At 42.7% G+C, this 18,792-nt stretch overlaps 1 protein-coding gene across 1 annotated transcript in view; it reads right to left on the bottom strand.

Annotated features, from left to right (window-relative positions):
• Positions 1-18,792, bottom strand: part of nbr1b (NBR1 autophagy cargo receptor b) — a 49,419-nt gene that overhangs the window by 22,353 nt on the left and 8,274 nt on the right. The window contains exons 5-12 of the mRNA XM_085785079.1: positions 15,893-16,081; positions 14,678-14,755; positions 12,659-12,909; positions 10,192-10,317; positions 8,360-8,566; positions 4,920-5,079; positions 3,388-3,471; positions 3,006-3,191 (exon numbers count right to left, since the gene is read on the bottom strand). Of these exons, the coding sequence (XP_085641205.1) occupies positions 3,006-3,191; positions 3,388-3,471; positions 4,920-5,079; positions 8,360-8,566; positions 10,192-10,317; positions 12,659-12,909; positions 14,678-14,755; positions 15,893-16,081 (1,281 nt within the window). The remainder of the gene's footprint in view (positions 1-3,005; positions 3,192-3,387; positions 3,472-4,919; positions 5,080-8,359; positions 8,567-10,191; positions 10,318-12,658; positions 12,910-14,677; positions 14,756-15,892; positions 16,082-18,792) is intronic.

Genomic DNA, 18,792 nt, shown 5'->3' on the forward strand with positions numbered 1-18,792 from the left:
CTTGTTTGTAGCGGAAGATCCCAGTGTCTGAGTTTACGGCTCTGCCGGTGTCAGTGCGGCTCTGCCACTGACACCAATTTCTCATGTCGGGGCTTCAATACAAGAGGGACATTACAGGCGAGCAGTATGGAGGTATTTGGATGTTTTTTGGTGTGTCTTTTTGGACGAAGAAAAGTGAGCTCCGTTCGCTACCGTCATATGGACATGCAGTGCTGCCTGGACCCCCCTTGTAACTCAGAGAAGGCACTGATGACTCTGAAACTTCTCCCAACCTTTAGTCGACATGAGGGTGAGTAGAAAATGAGTGAAATTTGAATTTTGGGTGAACTATCACTTTAAAATATCAATTCAGTATGTAGCACTTAATTAGTGTGACTGCTGAAGCAGTCACACTATTGTTCTTCTGTTTGGCCATTTTCTTCCGCCTTTTTACGGTCTTCTTCTAGTCCTTCATACTTTGTGCTATTTCAACAATTCATATATCAAACGTGCAGCTTTTTTTGAACTTTATCGGCATTACTTTTCTCTTTTTAACTATTTATACTTTTTAAAATATTTAACTTTTTCACAAAAAAATCTCACATTCATCAAAGTCTCAACCTCTCTTCTTCACAACTCCACTGTAGTGTAGGGGTTAGGGTGGATGTTTGCCAACCCTAAGGTCACTGGTTCGAATCCAAGGGAAGAACTCTTGTTATGTTATGTTGAATTCTGCTCTCCTCCCCCGCCTTCAATTGGTTACAGGTGTTTGTTATCTCCTTGATTACTCGTACCAGTTTGCAGCACATCATCACATTACAATGAATGACAACAGGTTTGAAAGCAGTGTGCTCTCTGTAGCCGAGTGGCAGAGTAAAGGTTTAGTGATCATATGGTCATGGGTTCAATTCCTGCCTCAGTCTTTTCACTTCATTGCTTGACTTTTGATTCCAACTAGAAAAAGCATTTCCAAGAATGGAAATGGTGTGACTGCTGATAGCAACTGAACGCTGTTGCAGAATTAGCAAATAGTGCAAGCAGTGATCACCATACAAATGTTTGACCAAGATCGGAATCGAACCCACAACCTCATGGTCATTAGACTTCCACTCTGCCTCTAGGCCACGGTGCACACACAGTTGCAGAGACTGTTGTCTGTTAATGATCTGCACACTGTCAACATCAAGAAAGCTTGAGAGTCAAGCTTGAATGACTTACAATGAAAATTTCTGTGAATTTCAGGCTGAGAGCAGCAGTTTCAACATGAAGCAAGTTATCAGAAGTCAACAGAGGACGACTGGGAAAATAATTCACTATAATTGTTGTTGAGGCAAGATTTGAACCAGCAACCTTCAGGTCTCCAGACCAGCAAGCTAACCACTAGGCTACAGACAGAGACAGTATGTGAGGGGTAAAGAAAACCTTTGATAAGAGGATCACTGGCTTCTGCTTAAAAACAAAAGTAAGGAATCGAACCCATGACCTCATGATCAATAAACCTTTACTCTGCCACTTCGCCACAGAGAGCACAGACATAAGCATGTTGCCATTGTAATGTGATGATGTGCTGCAAACAGTGGCAGAAGCAATTAATGCGTCTCTTAACAAACACCTGTAACCAACTGGACTACAGACAGAGTTGTGGAGAAAACTCTCAGCATTGGGCTCTGAATGAGAGCAGAGAGCTCCCTGGCTGCATTTAAAAAATATTTTAAATTATTATCTAAGTCTCTTTGCATTTTTGACCAGAATTTTAGCCAGAAAACAAGTGTGGCTACAAAACTGGAGAAAATAATTTGTCTAGAGTTTAATTTGCAGAAAAAGTTAAATATTTGAAAAAAGTATTAAATAGTTAAAAAGAGAAAAGTAACGCCGATAAAAGTTCAAAAAAAGCTGACGTTTTGATATATGAATTGTTGAAAATAGCACAACACCTAACACACTAACCATATGGTCACAGAGAACCTGAGAGTTACAATGAGCTTTATACTATGAGGAATCAAAGACTGTCCAATGACAGCTGAATAATTGGAATCAAAAGTCAAGCAATGATGTGAAATGACTGAGGCAGGAATCGAACCCAGTGACCATATGAATCACTAAACCTTTACTCTGCCACTCGGCTACAGAGAGCACACTGCTTTCAAGACTGTTGTCATTCATTGTAATGTGATGATGTGCTGCAAACTGGTACGAGTAATCAAGGAGATAACAAACACCTGTAACCAATTGAAGGCGGGGGAGGAGAGCAGAATTCAACATAACATAACAAGAATTCTTCCCTTGGATTCGAACCAGTGACCTTAGGGTTGGCAGGCAGTTACCCTACCCCCCTACACTACAGTGAGTTATGAAGAAGAGAGGTTGAGACTTTGATGAATGTGAGATTTTTTGTGAAAAAGTTAAATATTTTAAAAAGTATAAATAGTTAAAAGAGAAAAGTAATGCCGATAAAGTTCAAAAAAAGCTGCACGTTTTGATATATGAATTGTTGAAATAGCACAAAGTATGAAGGACTAGAAGAAGACCGTAAAAAGGCGGAAGAAAATGGCCAAACAGAAGAACAATAGTGTGACTGCTTCAGCAGTCACACTAATTATTCAGCTGTCATTGGACAGTCTTTGATTCCTCATAGTATAAAGCTCATTGTAACTCAGGTTCTCTGTGGCCATATGGTTAGTGCTCAGCCTGAAATTCACAGACATTTTCATTCTAAGTCATTCAAGCTTGACTCTCAAGCTTTCTTGATGTTGACAGTGTGCAGATCATTAACAGACAACAGTCTCTGCAACTGTGTGTGCACCGTGGCCTAGAGGCAGAGTGGAAGTCTAATAACCATGAGGATGTGGGTTCGATTCTGACCTTGGTCAAACATTTGTATGGTGATCACAGCTTGCACTATTTGCTAATTCTGCAACAGCGTTCAGTTGCTGTCAGCAGTCACACCATTTCCATTCTTGGAAATGCTTTTTCTAGTTTTCAATTCAGTTTCCTGTTTTCTTTATTCATCTACCCATTTGCTCTACCTGTGGCGTGACGCAAGGTGACACCAGTATCCCATCAGCCATCATGGGTGCGGGGGCCAGTGGGTCCACCAGGATGCTGCACCACACCCTCGGTCCAAACTGCTCTCCAGCGTGAGCTAGGCGCCAGTGGGAGGTGTAGGAGCCCTCCAGGGCCGGAGCACAAAGCGCTATGCTCACTATACCAACCTGGATACAATCAGTATCACAACAAATCACACTCTTGAGCATAAACACAGTGCACATGTCGCAGCAGCAATGTGCTTTACTGACGATATCTTTGCAACTCATTGCAACACAGAGAAAGCGAGAGGTATGACCTTCACTGACTGTGCTTTTCTGCAGATAAGTGAGGATGAGAACTTCCCTCATGTGGCCACCTCACCTGTCCTGGCTGAAGGAAGGGAACAGACACTTCTCTCCAGCGGTCCCCAGATCCCACCGCCAAGTTTCCCCACATGAATTTCAGCTGAAGGAAGCAAACAAAGCGCAAAAGGTCTGTATCTCATGTATTCATAGGGATTTATTAAACCTGCAGTGATTACGGTTCTGTTGGCTTCCGTCTGCCTGCACTGGGGCAGTTTACAGCCAAGGCGATTGAGAGAAGGTCTCTTGTCGCAAAAACAAAGCGCAGTTCTAGCAGCAGAATGGACATTGTACCAGAGCACTGTGGTGAAGAGGGAGCTGAGCTGGTGGTCAAATCTCTTCTTTTACCACTTGATCTTAGTTCTCTCCTCGGTCTATGGTCAAGACACTGTTGATACAAGCGGCTGAAATCTGAATCAGAATCACTTTATGGATCCCCAGAGGGAAGTTTTTCAGCGCACGTCAAAACAACCACTGCGTTGCTTCTCTTCACACCAAAGCTCTATTTCCAGCTGTGCCCCCGCCTACGCCTTTTTCTTCATGCGCTGACCAGCTTCCTTAAAGGAATAGTTCACCAAATAATGAAATTCAGTCATTAGTGACTCACCCTCATGCTGATGAATACTCCCGAGTAGTTTTTTATTCCTCAAAGTGCATCTGGAGACCTGGGAGGCCGGTTCGTAGTCCAACAAAAACTTTATATGAGTAATAGGGCCTGACACAAAAACGTCCATAAAACTACACAAAAACCATTTAATATTCCTCCACACGTGTCCTGAAGGGATATAGTCCAGAGTAGTGGAAACAACGTAATTTAGGACATTTTTAAACTGTCTAAACAGTCCTGTATTGAATTTGCCTGGTGCGTGCTCTTGCGTTCACGAGATGCACGTGGACATGACCGGACTTGCCTAAATGACGTCATTTCGGGTAAACTCTGGACTATATCCCTTCAGGACACTTGGATTGCAGTGGACGAGCAGTGTGGAGGAATATTACATGTTTTTTGTGTAGTTTTATGGACGTTTTTGTGTCGGGCCCTATTACTCTCATATGAAGTTTTCGTTGGACTACCAACCGGCCTCCCGGGACTCTAGATGCACTTTGAGGAATAAAAAAGTACTCCAGAGTATTCATCAGCATGAGGGTGAATTCCCTTATTGTCTACCCCTGCGTAGCTTGATTGACATAAAACATAATCGCAATTAACATTTATCCAGCAAAGAACTGAACGCATACATTTTGTATCGATCAAGAGAAAATTCGATGAGATCGACCGTATTAACTTTTTATCGATGTTAATGATATTTAATCGTATTTTACTGTTTCCATAAGGCATTTGCTTAATGCAAATAAAAGTGTGTGGATGGAAACATGGTTACTGTTGGGTCAGATTTTCTCTACACCCACATAAGGTTTGAAATCTAATGAATCTCTTGGTCATTTTGTGAGATCACAATACAGTTATAAATCAGGATCGGCTCTGAGCAATCCGGCCATATACTACTGCTACTACTTAGTTAGTACTGTTATGGCCGTGGAGGTCCTTACCTTAGTGTCAGAGCTCCAGCTGACTGTTCCAGTGTTCCTCATCTTCCAGTACTTGATAAATTTGGTTCCAGGACGCAGTCGAGTTCCATCGGGAAGGTTCTCGTCCAGAAATGCAGCCGTCATGGCTGGAACCACCAGGGGACATGGGCGTTTTGGACGTCTGAGATGAAGGAGAAATGGAGTTACTTTAATCCACCACTGCATCCAACTTGATCTGTGCTTTTAGCATTTTTTACCAGTGTTCTTCAGGCCAATGTCATATTTCCCTTCACAGCAAATGTAATTGTTGAATTGTTGTTCCCCTACATTCATCTATATTATTTCCATCCATGTTATTTTTTTTGCCAATTCTTGCAACTGTTCATCCATTACCTCAAGACCAACTATTATAACTTTGTATGCATTACCACTTCCACAGTATTGCATGGCAAACAAATGTGTATTGTTCTCCAAGTAGCCATTTCAGGTGTGAATGCACCTTTACACACTTAGGATACATCTGAGATCTGATCACACTGCTAAAAGAATGAGGCCACATGTTCTCCACACCTAACCCTAACCTCACACACATCCAGTATGTACAGGTGGACACACTCCTGCTCTAATCTCCTCTGTCACAGTCGAAGTCTCAACACAGTTTCATCATGAGGAGGGTTAAAAGAATAGTTCACCCAAAATTCAAATTGCACTCACTATCTACTCACCCTCATGTGGACTAAGGGCTGGGAGAAGTTTCAGAGTCCTCCGTGGCTTCTCTGAGTTACAGGGGGTCTCGGCGTAGCAGTGCATGTCCATTTAACGGTTGCAAATGGATACCAACTGTCTTCGTAACAAAAAGACACACCAAAAAACATCCAACTACCTCCATGCTGCTCGTATTGAAGCCCCAAAATGCGAAATTGTTCCGAAAAAAATTAAATAAGTCTATATTTCAAGTTTGTTTGCAGCGGAAGCTTCTCGAAGCTCCTCTTCCTGGTCGGCGTCAGTAATCACACTGGCAAATCTCGCGAGATTTGGACAGACCAGGAAGAGGAGCTTCCGCTACAAACAAGCTTGAAATATAGACTTATTAAAAATTTTTTCGGAACAATTTCACATTTCGGGGCTTCAATACAAGACGGACATTACATACGAGCAGCATGGAGGTATTTGGATGTTTTTGGTGTGTCTTTGTTACGAAGAAAAGTGGTATCCATTTGCAACCGTTATATAGACATGCAGTGATGAACGGAGCCCCGCTGTAACTCAGAGAAGCCACGGATAACTCTGAAACTTCTCCCAGCCCTTAGTCGACATGAGGGTGAGTAGATGAGTGAAATTTCAATTTTGAGTGAACTATCCCTTTAACTATCTAAATATTTCACTGTACCGCTGTGAGTACTGATTGACTCAACCTCTCCGTGTCCATTCTTCTCTCTCTCTCTCTCTCATGCGTGCACACAGCCTGTTGTCACATTCTAAATTTATGTATGAACTGATTAACTTGGAGTGGATCATTTGTAATCAGATCGCTGAAGACACATATTAACTCATTGAGTGCCGCTCTCCTTTCCAAAGTTTTAGTCAAGTGTACCGGCAATTTAGACCATTTTTGACGATTTTTGTAGAGCCACAGTGTATTCTATATTATTGCCACCAACACATACTGTGGCTCATTTGAAAAGGTGAAACTTTATGCTTCAAATGGCCACAAACCGTTTGTTTCTACGTGCCTCCGTTCCTGAGACAACTCAAGCTAAACATGGCTCGTTTTCACCAAAATCCCAGCTTTTTTTCTAGAAAAGGAGATAGAGCGTCTTTTATGAAAGGTGCTCTGTTTGTGTCTGTCGCTCTTCTGACACTCGCATTTCTGGATCAAAGGGCTCGTGTAAGATAAATATATACAACAATTGTTGTTCTATTCACAAATCCACCATCGGGGGTGGGGGGCGCCACTAAACAACAATAACACAGATGCACCGCCCGGTGGTCGTGGTCCTTCTGTGGTACGGGTCGGTGATGCCGGTCTGCTTTGGCCCAGAGACCATCACATTTTACCGCGGGAGGACCTTGGGGAGGACACGGTGTTACTCCAGATGAAGACCGAGCGGGACTGTCGGCTGAGAGCTTCCTGTTCAGCTCCGAGCTGCTGGAGCCTCGCGGGTGAGAGCAGAGCAGCTGCTGCATCCACATGCAGAGCTCCGTTTGCAAAAGCCGAGTTATGATAAAAACTTCCAGATCATGAGCTGTCATGAGTTTTTGATCGTCATCTATTTCAGTTCTGCTCGTCGTAGAGTCCCCAAATTTACACATAAGGTGTGTTAAAGTGTCTAGTTTCATAATTTAAAAAAAAGCAAAAAACGAGAAATCTCGTTTTTGGCACTCAACGCATGGGAAAACGAAAAACGAGAAATTACGTGGTTGGCACTCAATGAGTTAAAGCCCCCTGCCTGTATTTTGGTCTTTGGCTTTGTTTTGTTGTGCATGTGGACGTTTCTGAGTGGAGAGCGAGAGAGTCTGTGTTTTCTCTCCAGCCAATGACGGAGCTCAGGTGAAGCTACGTGCAGTAGGAGGCTCAGGGCTGCTAGCTGCACTAGCCGTCCCGGATGTTAGCGAGTGCTAGCACGTCTCTCTCTCTCAGCAGCAGCAGTCAGGACTGCAAAGAAAAAGAAATACAGTGTGAGTGAAGCGCTGGAGCCGCAGACCGATTCCACACCGTCACCCACAACTAAAGCCTCGGCTGGTAACAAGTATGAGGGCCGTTGTGGTGAGCTAGCTCGATGCTATATTCGGCTAGCGGTAGCGGTTAGCATTCGCCGCTAACACTGTCTTCCCAGCTCACCCCAACGGCATAACAACATAACACTGGAGGCTCCTGGTGTTGGTGATTAGGGGTGGGAGAAAAAATCGATTCACATAAATATCGTGATATCTTTTTTGACGATTTTTAAATCGATTTTTTTTTTTCAAAAATCGATTTTTTTTTGTGGGATTTTTTTAAAAATATTGTGCAATGTGCATTTGTTAGCCTTTTTTACATACAGAGAATACAGGTTCTGAAAAGGGTTTAAGTTCACTTTATAATGGAGTATGTTAATTTATAGGCTCCTACAGTATTTGTGTGCAGATAAATGTTAAAAATGCAGACAAAAAATCGAGAGAATCGGCAATATCGTAGAATCGCAATTTAAATCGAATCGAAGTCGTAGAAGAATCGAATCAGGAGAAAAGCGTATCGTCCCAGCCCTATTGGTGATCGTCGGTTATCGGCCCACGGCTCCAGCGCTTCATTCGGACTGTATTTCCTTTCCTTTGCTGTCCTGACAACTGCTGCTGTCAGGGGCAGGAGGCTACACAGTTGAGCCTGAGAGGAGGGGCTGAGTGTCAATGTTTTGTTTACAAACTGCAACGAACAAAACTCCAGACACTGCCTTTAACAGCAGGTCTGAACAGGGCCTTACTCTGGACTGTTGTGCTGGGTGGCTCGTGGCTGCAGCAGTACGGGGGAGGAGCTTCCGTCTCTGTGGGAGGAGCTCCACTGTATGCCCCGTCTTTCCATCCTCAGTTGTTTGCGGATTTCTTTCACCTCAGCCTTCAGCAAACGTTTCTCTGCTTTCAGCCGCTGCTTCTCCGCTTTTCGGAAACTGCGGTCACCTCGCCTGTAGAACCTGGAGTGGACAACCACACAACAAGGACAGAGATGAAAATGAAGACTTCCTACTAGAGAGGCAAGCTTTAAAAAAAATTTAAAAAAATAAAACATTTTGGACCAAGATCTGTAATATTTTGTTGCGTATAACACACAAACACAGCCTCATGTGTGATGTGAAAATTAATTTTTTTAAAGGTTTTAAGAAATGGCCGTTTGTCCTGTTTGTCGTGCCTCCTTCCATGAGTTGCCACATGAGTTTACCCGAGTAAATAAAACAAATTTAATTGGTCACTATCGAGCGGGCGGGATATTCAATGTTTGGGGCAGGACCAAGCTCGGTGTATGTGTATGTATGTGTGTGTGTGCGAGTGTGTTTAGCTAACGTAGCTAACTGTTAGCTAGTAGACTTGCTACGTTATAGCTTGCTAACTTAGCTAGCTAGGCTAAGTGATGGACTGCAGGGATCTGGAGGAGGAGAGTTTGTGTCCGTGGTCGTGGACGAGTGTCCTCGCTTTTCTCAGGTGTTTGATTGACGGATGATGACAGATCCAATATCATTGGCTGATGAATCGTGAGCAACATTACCCATAATTTGTTCGCCTGCATTATCCAATGCGAAAAAAAACTACCCCACTTTCATCCTGGATTTACTCGAAAATAGAATTTTGCACAAAGTTTGAGCTACATCGTCTGATAGATGAGTGATTACCATAGACTGTAAAAAGAATGGACGTAGCATCCGTGACGTCACCCATTGGTTTTGGGGAGTCGTTTTTGTGACTCAAATATGGCGGCCTGAACAGCGCCATGTTGGATTGGCCGGCCGAGGACCCGCCCACTGGCCTCAAAGCAGCTGTCCACGGAGCTGCTCGGACCTGTCACTCAACGTTTCCGTGCCCTAATTGGCCAGAGTTTTAACCTAATAACAGTAAAACGGTAGAGTTAAAAAAAAATTCACCCCCCTCAGAGTGTGTGCGGGGGTAGAAACTATCAGTTGAGACCAAAAAACGTTCTGACACCAGGCTTTTAACATGTTTATTGAGGATGTAAAGTCGGCGATTTTAACATGGGGGTCTATGGAGAATGCTGCTTTCTGACACCAGCCCCCAGAGGAATCCGAGGGGATTGCAGTTTTTTGAACGCGGAAGCGAGCTTCACTTCTCAGACCAACAACTGCCCCCTTGGTGATTACACTAATTTTATGACCCATAGTGAGCTCAAAATCAATTTTCTTTTGTGAATACCTTTCAGTATCTATTCTTAGTCCCATTAGCAGCATGGCTGTATAGCAGGAACTGATGGGTGATCACTATGTAAACCACTGTGATTCCAAATGAACTCTCTCAAGAACAGCTGAATTATGTTGGTACAAATATTCAAGTCTGATTAATGGCGTTAAGTTCATTGATCCTAAATGGTTCTAATACACACACACAGTACAACATAATAACACCACTTTTTGTAAAATGGACACTTTTAATGAGAAAACTCAAAGCTGAAATTGTACTTGTAATGCAGTATTTTTAGAATCTGCTGAGTCTTTTAGTAACTTCTTGAATGTGAACCAACTTTGGTTTGATATGACATTAAAATATCTACCAACATAAAAATAGGAATATCTTTTTGTAACTATTGTCATACTTGCTATGGTCAGGAGCAGGTGATCCATGTTCTGGAATGGACAGAGGAGTCCTCGCTCTCACCAGGTTGTGACTGGGATCATGAGAAAAACTGCAGGGCTCGCACAGAGTACAGGAGGTACACACACTGATGAGGGACAGAGACAAAGAGTAGACCGATAAGGGAAGAAAGCAATCCAAACAGAATGGGGGGATAGGCAACATTACAAAAAGAGAAATCTAAGGCAAAGAAGGAAATTCTAACTTCAGAAATGAATCTTATTTGAACTAAACTGTCCCAAACCTCAGGTAATTATAAAAATGCCAAATATGTTTGGTATCAGAAGCAGTGACACAATATCAGCTGGTGACACACAGCAGAAATTCTCCTTCTGATGAGAAGACTGAATATTTTCATGTGAATGCATTCAGGACAGGACTCTTATCACACACAGAAAGTTTGAAGCTGTTTAGACAATGTGTGCTAGGGTGAGAGCGCTTTGAATCTTTGTAGTGAACGATCAAAATTGGATCTGCTGATGAAAACTTAAGCTTTTAAAGGAATAGTTCACCAAAAAAAAAATTAAATTCCATCATTGTTGACTCACCCTCATGCTGATGAATACTCTGGAGTAGTTTTTTATTCCTCAAAGTGCATCTGGAGACCTGGTAGGGGCGTTCAAAACTTTATATGAGAGTAATAGAGCCTGACACAAAAACGTCCATAAAACTACACAAAAACCATTTAATATTCCTCCACACTGCTCGTCCACCGCAATCCAAGTGTCCTGAAGGAATATAGTCCAGAGTTTACCCGAAACAACATCATTTTCGCAAGTCTGGTCACGTCTGCGTGCACTGCGTGAATGACGTTGTTTCGAGTAAACTCTGGACTATATCCCTTCAGGACACTTGGATTGCAGTGGACGAGGAGTAAGGAGGAATATTACAGGGTTTTTGCGTAGTTTTATGGACGTTTTTGTGTCGGGTGCTATTACTCTCAAGGTTTTCGTTGGACTACGAACCGGCCTCCCGGGTCTCCAGATGCACTTTGAGGAATAAAAAACTACTCCGGAGTATTCATCAGCATGAGGGTAAGTCACTAATGACTGGATTTCATTTTTTGGTGAACTATTCCTTTAACAACTGTCAATCACAAAGGTTTTCTGATGAGGCTGATCAAATATGAAGACAAGTCGACCACATTAAATCCCTATGAGATGAAGTATGAGGTCCCCAAATTGCAGGACTGACACCAAAATTGCACATTAAACTCAACATGTCTGTTCGACCTTCTGTTTGTTGAAGAGTATGGCTGCCAGAGGCTTTTTGGTGTTTTTTATTTGCCCAACGATTTTCACGCCTGTAGGTAACACCACAGGCATTCTTGACTCCATTTGACATTTTCAAAATGCCATTTTGCCCCACCCATGTGTGAGATCCCTATTCCCTACACACATTTTCATCAGGCCTGGGGCAGGGTAAGGTTTCATGCAGCATATCTCGTCTGCTGTCACATGGTCCCAGCAGACCATGTTAATGCCTGGGTGTGGAGTCCAGGAGTCACTATAATGCATGGACGCTTTGAGTGGCGTGCTGCAAGACCCCTGCAGGGTGTGGGAGCACCAAACCCACTCATTGCTGCTTACAGCGTCAATATTTAGATTGAATTTAGATTTTACATAGAGAAGAAATATCATCATGTAAGTGGTCTTGGTTTTCATTCACGGCAAATTAACAGAGGGAGTAAAAGATGAAAGATGCAAAGATGGAGGAAATGCTTTGCTAGAAACCTGCTACTGATAGAATGTGTGTGACTCTGCACTCTTGTAGCTAATTTTCAAATTTAAAGGGATAGTTCAACATTTTGGCAAATTCGCCTATTGCCATAATCCCTATAGTCATAGCAGTAGGTTCATTACCTTTAAATATTGGTGCATGTTGTTTTGAGATCGGCAGGGCAGAGACGTGAGCTGCTCAGTGAACACAATGGAGATGAATGGTACAGGTCCCCTGTCCCTCTTCAAACTAAATACACAATCCAACAACTCCAAAACGCTCTGGTGGGCAAGTTGTGACCTGCACATTCACCACACTATGAAATAATCATGTAACATTACAAGACGGAGTTGTTTTCGAGGCAAATGCATAGTTGGAACTACATTCCAGACACAGCTGCTGGGTGGAGTGATTTCAAAAGTATTCCCGAGTATTGTGTGTCTTAATATTACATCATTATACATTATTATCTCATCGCGTGGTGAATGTGCAGGTCACAACTTGTCCACCAGAGCGTTTTGGAGTTGTTGGATTGTGTATTTAGTTTGATGAGAGACAGAGGACCTGTGCCATTCACCTCCATTGTGTTAGCAGCTCGTATCTCTGCCCTGTGGATAATTAAAGGTAATGAACCTACTCCTATGACTACAGGGATTTGCCAAAATGTTGAACTATCCCTTTAAAGTGATAGTTAATAGATCAACACACACCTGCACTGGTAGCCTCCTCCAGTGGTCTGCCCCCTGCAGGAGGAACACGGAGGGGTGGATGAGGATGGAGCTCCGGGCAAGGTTGAGGACACCTCAGGGACCTGCTGGGCCTCTGCCCCCCCTACTGCCTCCCCTCTACCGCCTCCTGCTCCCCCCGAGCCCCCTCCTCCCAGTGGCTTGTGGATGCAGCACTGTCCAGAGAACTCCCTACAGATCTTCTCCACTGCTTCACGAACCACCTGGTCCTTAAACTGCGGAGGGGGGCGAGGAAGAGAGTGAGAAAGTCTGTGTTTTAGTAAAAGAAAGACAGACACCTCCATCAGTTATGGGATTTTGAATGCGTACTGTTATGTTATGACACTGAGAGAGTGCATGTGGTTATATAAGTGCAGTGGACCATAAGTACAGGTAAAGGTAAGACAGTACAATAACAGGAAGGTGTCTGTGTGGTGTTCTGAATAGAGCCAGTAACAGGAGACCAGGAAGCCCCCTCTCGTGATATAGGACTGTGTGCACTGTGGAAACCTATGATGGTTGAGGAAGTGTGATGTTAAATGACTTCCCTAACAAGGTGTAGACATACTAAATAAATCATAGAATTACAATAAAGTGTCTCACTATGAAATATTGGTGTGTGACTCTTAAAGCAGATATCATCGGCACGGCCGTTTCGGCTAATGCTGTGTTCAAGGCAGGCTTTTGAAACCGTAAGTTACAGCTTCAAGTCACAACTACGACTTGGTAGCGTTCCAGGTAACCCGTAGCTCGTGTTTTTACCGTCCTGTTGTCTGTGAAAGTTCCCTATAACGGCCACTCGTAACTTCCGACCCGTGAACTCGTACCAGATCGAACTGGTATGACTTCACAGGAAGGAAAAACACAAAGTACGAGTTTCCTTGAACGCACCATGAGTTAGCAGCCCCCGCCCTTGTCAGGCATCAATTGGTCCTCGTGCTACGTCACCACATTCACGCGCATCCCTTGGCTGCACACACAGCCCTTCATGCCGTTCTCTCCCCTCATTGGATAACACTTGTATCCCACAAGGAAAATTTTCTCCTCGGGTTACAGCAGAGCAGAGTGACGGAGAGACTCGTGTTTAGGCTGAAATACTTCATGTAAGTGATTGCTGACGGAAAATAGGACTATTTAGGACTTATATTAACAAAAACATTCCACTGATATCTGCTTTAATTAAAAAGAAAAAGTGAGTGGATAATCTGTTAAAAACAAAGTGATAAAAATGTTAAAGGTCCAGTGTGTAATAATTGTCAAGGCAAAATCGGCAAAATCTGAAGATACTACCCATTAATATATATTTGTAATAATCGCTAAAAAATAAAATTTGTTTGGTTTTTGTAGCTTTTTAATTCTGCTTTTATATATACATATAGCAAGGGTCTTGCTTTAGAGTGTCGCTATCTTGTGCCACCATGTTTGTACGGCAGCCTGAACAGAAAATCCAGCCAGTCAGAGAGCAGGTTTTGCGTTCATAATTAAACCAATGAAGAAGAAGGAGGAAGAAAAGAAGAAGAAGAAGGAGGAAACAGCAGATGTATGGTAAAATTGTTTAGATCTTCACTTCATCACTCCATGCTCCTCAAATACTCGCAGTCGTAACAGTTGTGGTAAACAAGTTGTTTTGTCCTCGGAGGCCACCGTCACTTCCGACGGGAGGGGCGAGTGTGAGCGAGTGACTGAGCGCTGCAATCTAGAAACTGAATGCTAGATATCACGGTTTTACCGCCATTTTAAACACTGGACCTTTAAAGCCAAGGTGACATATTGGTTAATTCTGATAGCTGAGTGATTCCTCTGGCAGAGGAATTAATAAGAAGAGGAAGAAACAATGTTGCAAACTGCTCTGTGTTGTGTTGTGCTGAAATGTGACAAATTGAACTAGTTGATTTTTTTTAAGGGGTTTGCTGAAAATCCTCTGACACTGAGCTGTGTGATTAAACAGTTGTGCTGGATGTTGAGATCAAGCGGGCCTCAGTGAAGGACCGGGGTTGTTCTTACCTTCTCCATGTAAGAGGTGAACCAGGCAGGAGGGGTCTTGTCTTCTTCTTTGGTACCTTTCACTTCTTTCATGATCACCTGATCAACAGTGGAAGATGAAATTAAATCAGGACACAGTGCAAATACTGCTGCTGCAACTACTATATTATACACAACACTACATGTACAAGACAACAGCAGTGTTAAAGCTCCAGTTGGTAAGTTGACGAAAGTTAAAGTAAAATCGGCGACTTGGTTGGAAATTTCAAGACAATACACCGTCAGCTCCCTCTATGAACCTCTGCCAAGACGTACCATATCCATAGCAACACCGGAGACTCCAAAACGATCTCACCATGAAACACACTCTTCTTGTGTGTGTCTGTGTGTGTGGAGGGAGGGAGGGGGGTTGACAGAGGTGAAAAGAGGGAGCTGAAGGAGTACCGTCTTAAAATTTTAAAGTGGCAGACTTTACTTTCACTTTCGTCAGCTCACTACGACGTGTACGAGCTGCGATTGGCTGATTCCGACAAATACGATTCCAGGCTGTAGGTGGAGCCAGAGGAGTTGGATTTTGTCCTAAGTTACTCATTTAAAGCAGAAGTAAGCGATCCGGTGGTTTTGGCTAACTTCCTGTCAGACGATGGAGTTAGCAGTCCCCGCCCTCGTCCCTACGTCACCACATTCACGAGCATCCCTTGGCTGCACACACAGAGAGGACCGCCCCTTTATGCCGTTCTCTCTCCTCATTGGATAAAGGTTGTAGGATACAAGGAAAGTTTTCTCCTCGGCTTACAGCAGAGCAGAGTGACTGACAGACCCGTGTTTCAGACCAAACACTCTATATAAGTGATTGCTGTCGGAAGATAGAACTATTTAAGACTTAAATATTAACACAAACATTCTGCTTACTTCTGCTTTAATGTCCGACTATCATATAGTGACAGTTCCAGCAAATACAGTATGACTAAATAATTGTTACCAACTGAAGCTTTAAAGACAATGATGCCTTGAAATGATGTGATGCGATTAAACATCTACTAATTTGCGTTTGTTGTAAATCACTGTTATGTTATCGGGTTATGTACCAATAGCCTGGCCATTTTGATGTTAACTTCGATGTTATTATAACATCTTAGAGTATACCCTCATGAACGTATTGATTGACAGCACTGTATCCCTACCAGAACCAAAGAATACATGAAACAGTCCTGGGCTGATGTGCTGGACTCTTACCATTCCCTGTTCTGGTACTGCAGCCTGGACTTTGCGGCTGACCACCTGGGCCAGTGCAGGGCAGTGCTGTGGGGGTCTGAAGCCCCTCTTGGGCTCTGCTCCACTGGCCTTGTTGCTGGGGACTCTTGCTGGCTGGCCTCGAGTTTCATACACGTTCATGTGTAGTCGATTCCCCTGCCTTGCTGCACTCTGGGAAAGACAAGGCAAGATTATTTGTATAGGCCATGCTTACCAACAGTTTGTCTCAAAGGCCTACACAGCGTCATAACCACATCCTCTGCGCTTAGATCTTCACATCCACTGAGGAGAAACTCCCAAGATACTTGTTCCTGGTTTCGTTTCAACCGTTATTATTTTCCCTTTCGTTTATTCGTTCCCATGTGGTCTTATATCGCTGGGCGGTGGTCCTCTTTTCGGTTTTGGTTTTCCTTTTAGGAAGATCTGTTATTTAGGTAGTTTTAGTTGGTGGTGGACAGCGGTCCTACGGCCCATTGCTGGGTCGGTCTCTGTCCCCCGTTCCCCTTTTGTTTTGTTCAGCCGGCACCTACATCCCCCATCTCTTTTGAGTACTTGATTCCTGATTTGTTTGTTATATTCTATTTTTGCCTTGTTTAAATGAAGCTTGGATTTTGGTGTTCAAAGTTTAAAAACCTTTGTTTGGCGTCCTTAATTTATGTTAATGGCCTCTTTGCGTTTGAGCCTTTATTTCTTTTGCTTTGGGGCCGTAAGAGTTGTGTACATGAAAACAGTTTACAATATGGAATATGGAAAAAAAGAGTGTTTCATGTTTAACTTTATGTCTTTTGGAGATCATATCATCTTCTACTTGCAGAACTGTTCACATTAACAGAAATTTGGACCAGGGGTGGACAAACCTGTGCATGCCACTGTAGGTTAAAGTGAAAAAATAATTAGCAGATCAAATCGACAAAGTTGTGCTGAAAAAACAAAACAAAACAAAAAACAAGCATGGGCACGTTGAAGATTTTTTATATGGTATATAAAGGCAAAATTGAAAATGAGTCAAAATGGGCTCAGACCCCTAATGGTTAAGCTGGCCTGCTCTCCCTGCTTTCCCTGTATAGGCTATGGCCTAGTCTGCCCAGCAGAAGCTGCTTTCATCAGCTGTTGTTGACTGAACTATTCCATATTCCATATTGTAAACTGTTTTCTTGTACACAACATCCATGTCACGTCTGCTGTCCTGGGTGAGGGATCCCTCCTCTGTCTCCTGATTTTTCTTGGGAGTTTTTCCTGTGTGAGGGTCTGGGGGCAGAGGATGTGGTTATAACGCTGTGTAGGCCTTTGAGACAAACTGTTTGTTGTTTTTGTTTTTCTGTTTGTTGGCCGCTTTGCTCCTCTCCGGCACACCTGTCTGCCTCTGGAGGTGTGCATAAGTTTTGAGTGAAAAATGTAAAAGATAAAAATAAAATGAAAATTATATTGTTTAAAATCTGTACTTTATTAATTCGGCCCCAAAATACACAGAAATCATCAAAATATAAACCTCCGATCCACGTCAGACATCCCTGCTATATTCATCATATTTAGTATCAGCGGATTCAAGCATTTTTTCCCATCCTCCAGATAAATATTTATTGTACTATCAAACTATCATACGGCATCTCTGCTTTTACGTGCTCTATCAAAGGCTTATAAAAACTGGAAGGGAGCTTCAAATCTGCACTTTCGGGTGAAGTTGACAGCAGCGCTCCAGGTGACCTAGTTTTTACAGCGCTTTGAAGTCGTCATGTGATCCGATCATAGACCCCCAGGGGGTTAATGGGAATACTGGTTGGCAGGCTGGTTCCTGAGCAAGCAGGGTGAGGCGTTTAGAAGAGGGAAGGAGGCGATGCAGCCGGCGGACGGTTGGTGCAGAGGAGAGTGAAGGGTTTTCGTCATCCGATGGTACAAAACATAGTATTTCCTCTGCGCTGTGTGTGACCATGTAGTAAGTTTCTGAGACTGTGAACATTCTAGGTGGTTCATTCTGCCTGGATTCTTGGCTGTGCTTGTTTAGGAAATATCTACTGCTGATTGGTTCATTCACAACATGCTGAAAAATGCTGGTTCCCAGCTGCAGTTGGCTCATTGGATTGGAATGATCTCCCTCCTTTTTTGCGTCTCAGGATGTCATTATACTCCTTTCTTATCTTAAAACAAATTGCTCATGTTTCTAAGTAATTCATTTTTTTTTTTTTATCTTTAATCTTTCTTTCTCCATTTTTGTTATTCTTACCATGTTTTTTTTAATGTTCACATCATTGATCCTTGTTATTCAATATCTCTATTCTGTATGTTAGTTATGTGGGTAGGGGTTACGGAAGCGCATTGCATTCACTTGAATAAAAAAAAAAAATCTGTTTTTTCTGAGTAATTTATTTTTTTGGTCGGTTTTTCGAGGTAATTATTTCTGTTTTTCTGAGTAATAATTTTTTTGAATAATTGTTTGTTTTTTTGAATAATTGTTTCTGTTTTTTTGAATAATTGTTTCTGTTTTGTGTGGTATTTTTTTTCCTCCTATTTTTTGGGGTATTTCTTTTCTGACTTAGCTTCGAGATTTCAAAATCCCATGAGAAGCTCCCACCTGCAAGTAACGTAAGGACTGATTTCAAAATAAAGGTGCTATATCAGACTGTTCTGAGTGACACTCTCTGAGGAGTTACTCTGTAATAACAGGTAGTTTCCTTTCAATATAAATCTGAATTTACTTGGAACACAGTGAAAATAAGAATAATTTTTTGTGGAGCATATCCATGGATATATGTTAAGCAATGTAAAAGAAAGCGCCTTTACTCATTGTGTTATGACAAAGTCTCTGGTTATGAGTAGTACTTTTATTTTGAAGGATGTGTGTAGCTTGCCCCGGGAAAAGTTTGTTGATGCTTGTGTTCGAGCCG

The sequence above is a fragment of the Trachurus japonicus genome, chromosome 8, assembly GCF_045865225.1.
Source record: "Trachurus japonicus isolate A0001 chromosome 8, Traja_1.0".
Lineage (NCBI taxonomy): Eukaryota > Metazoa > Chordata > Actinopteri > Carangiformes > Carangidae > Trachurus > Trachurus japonicus.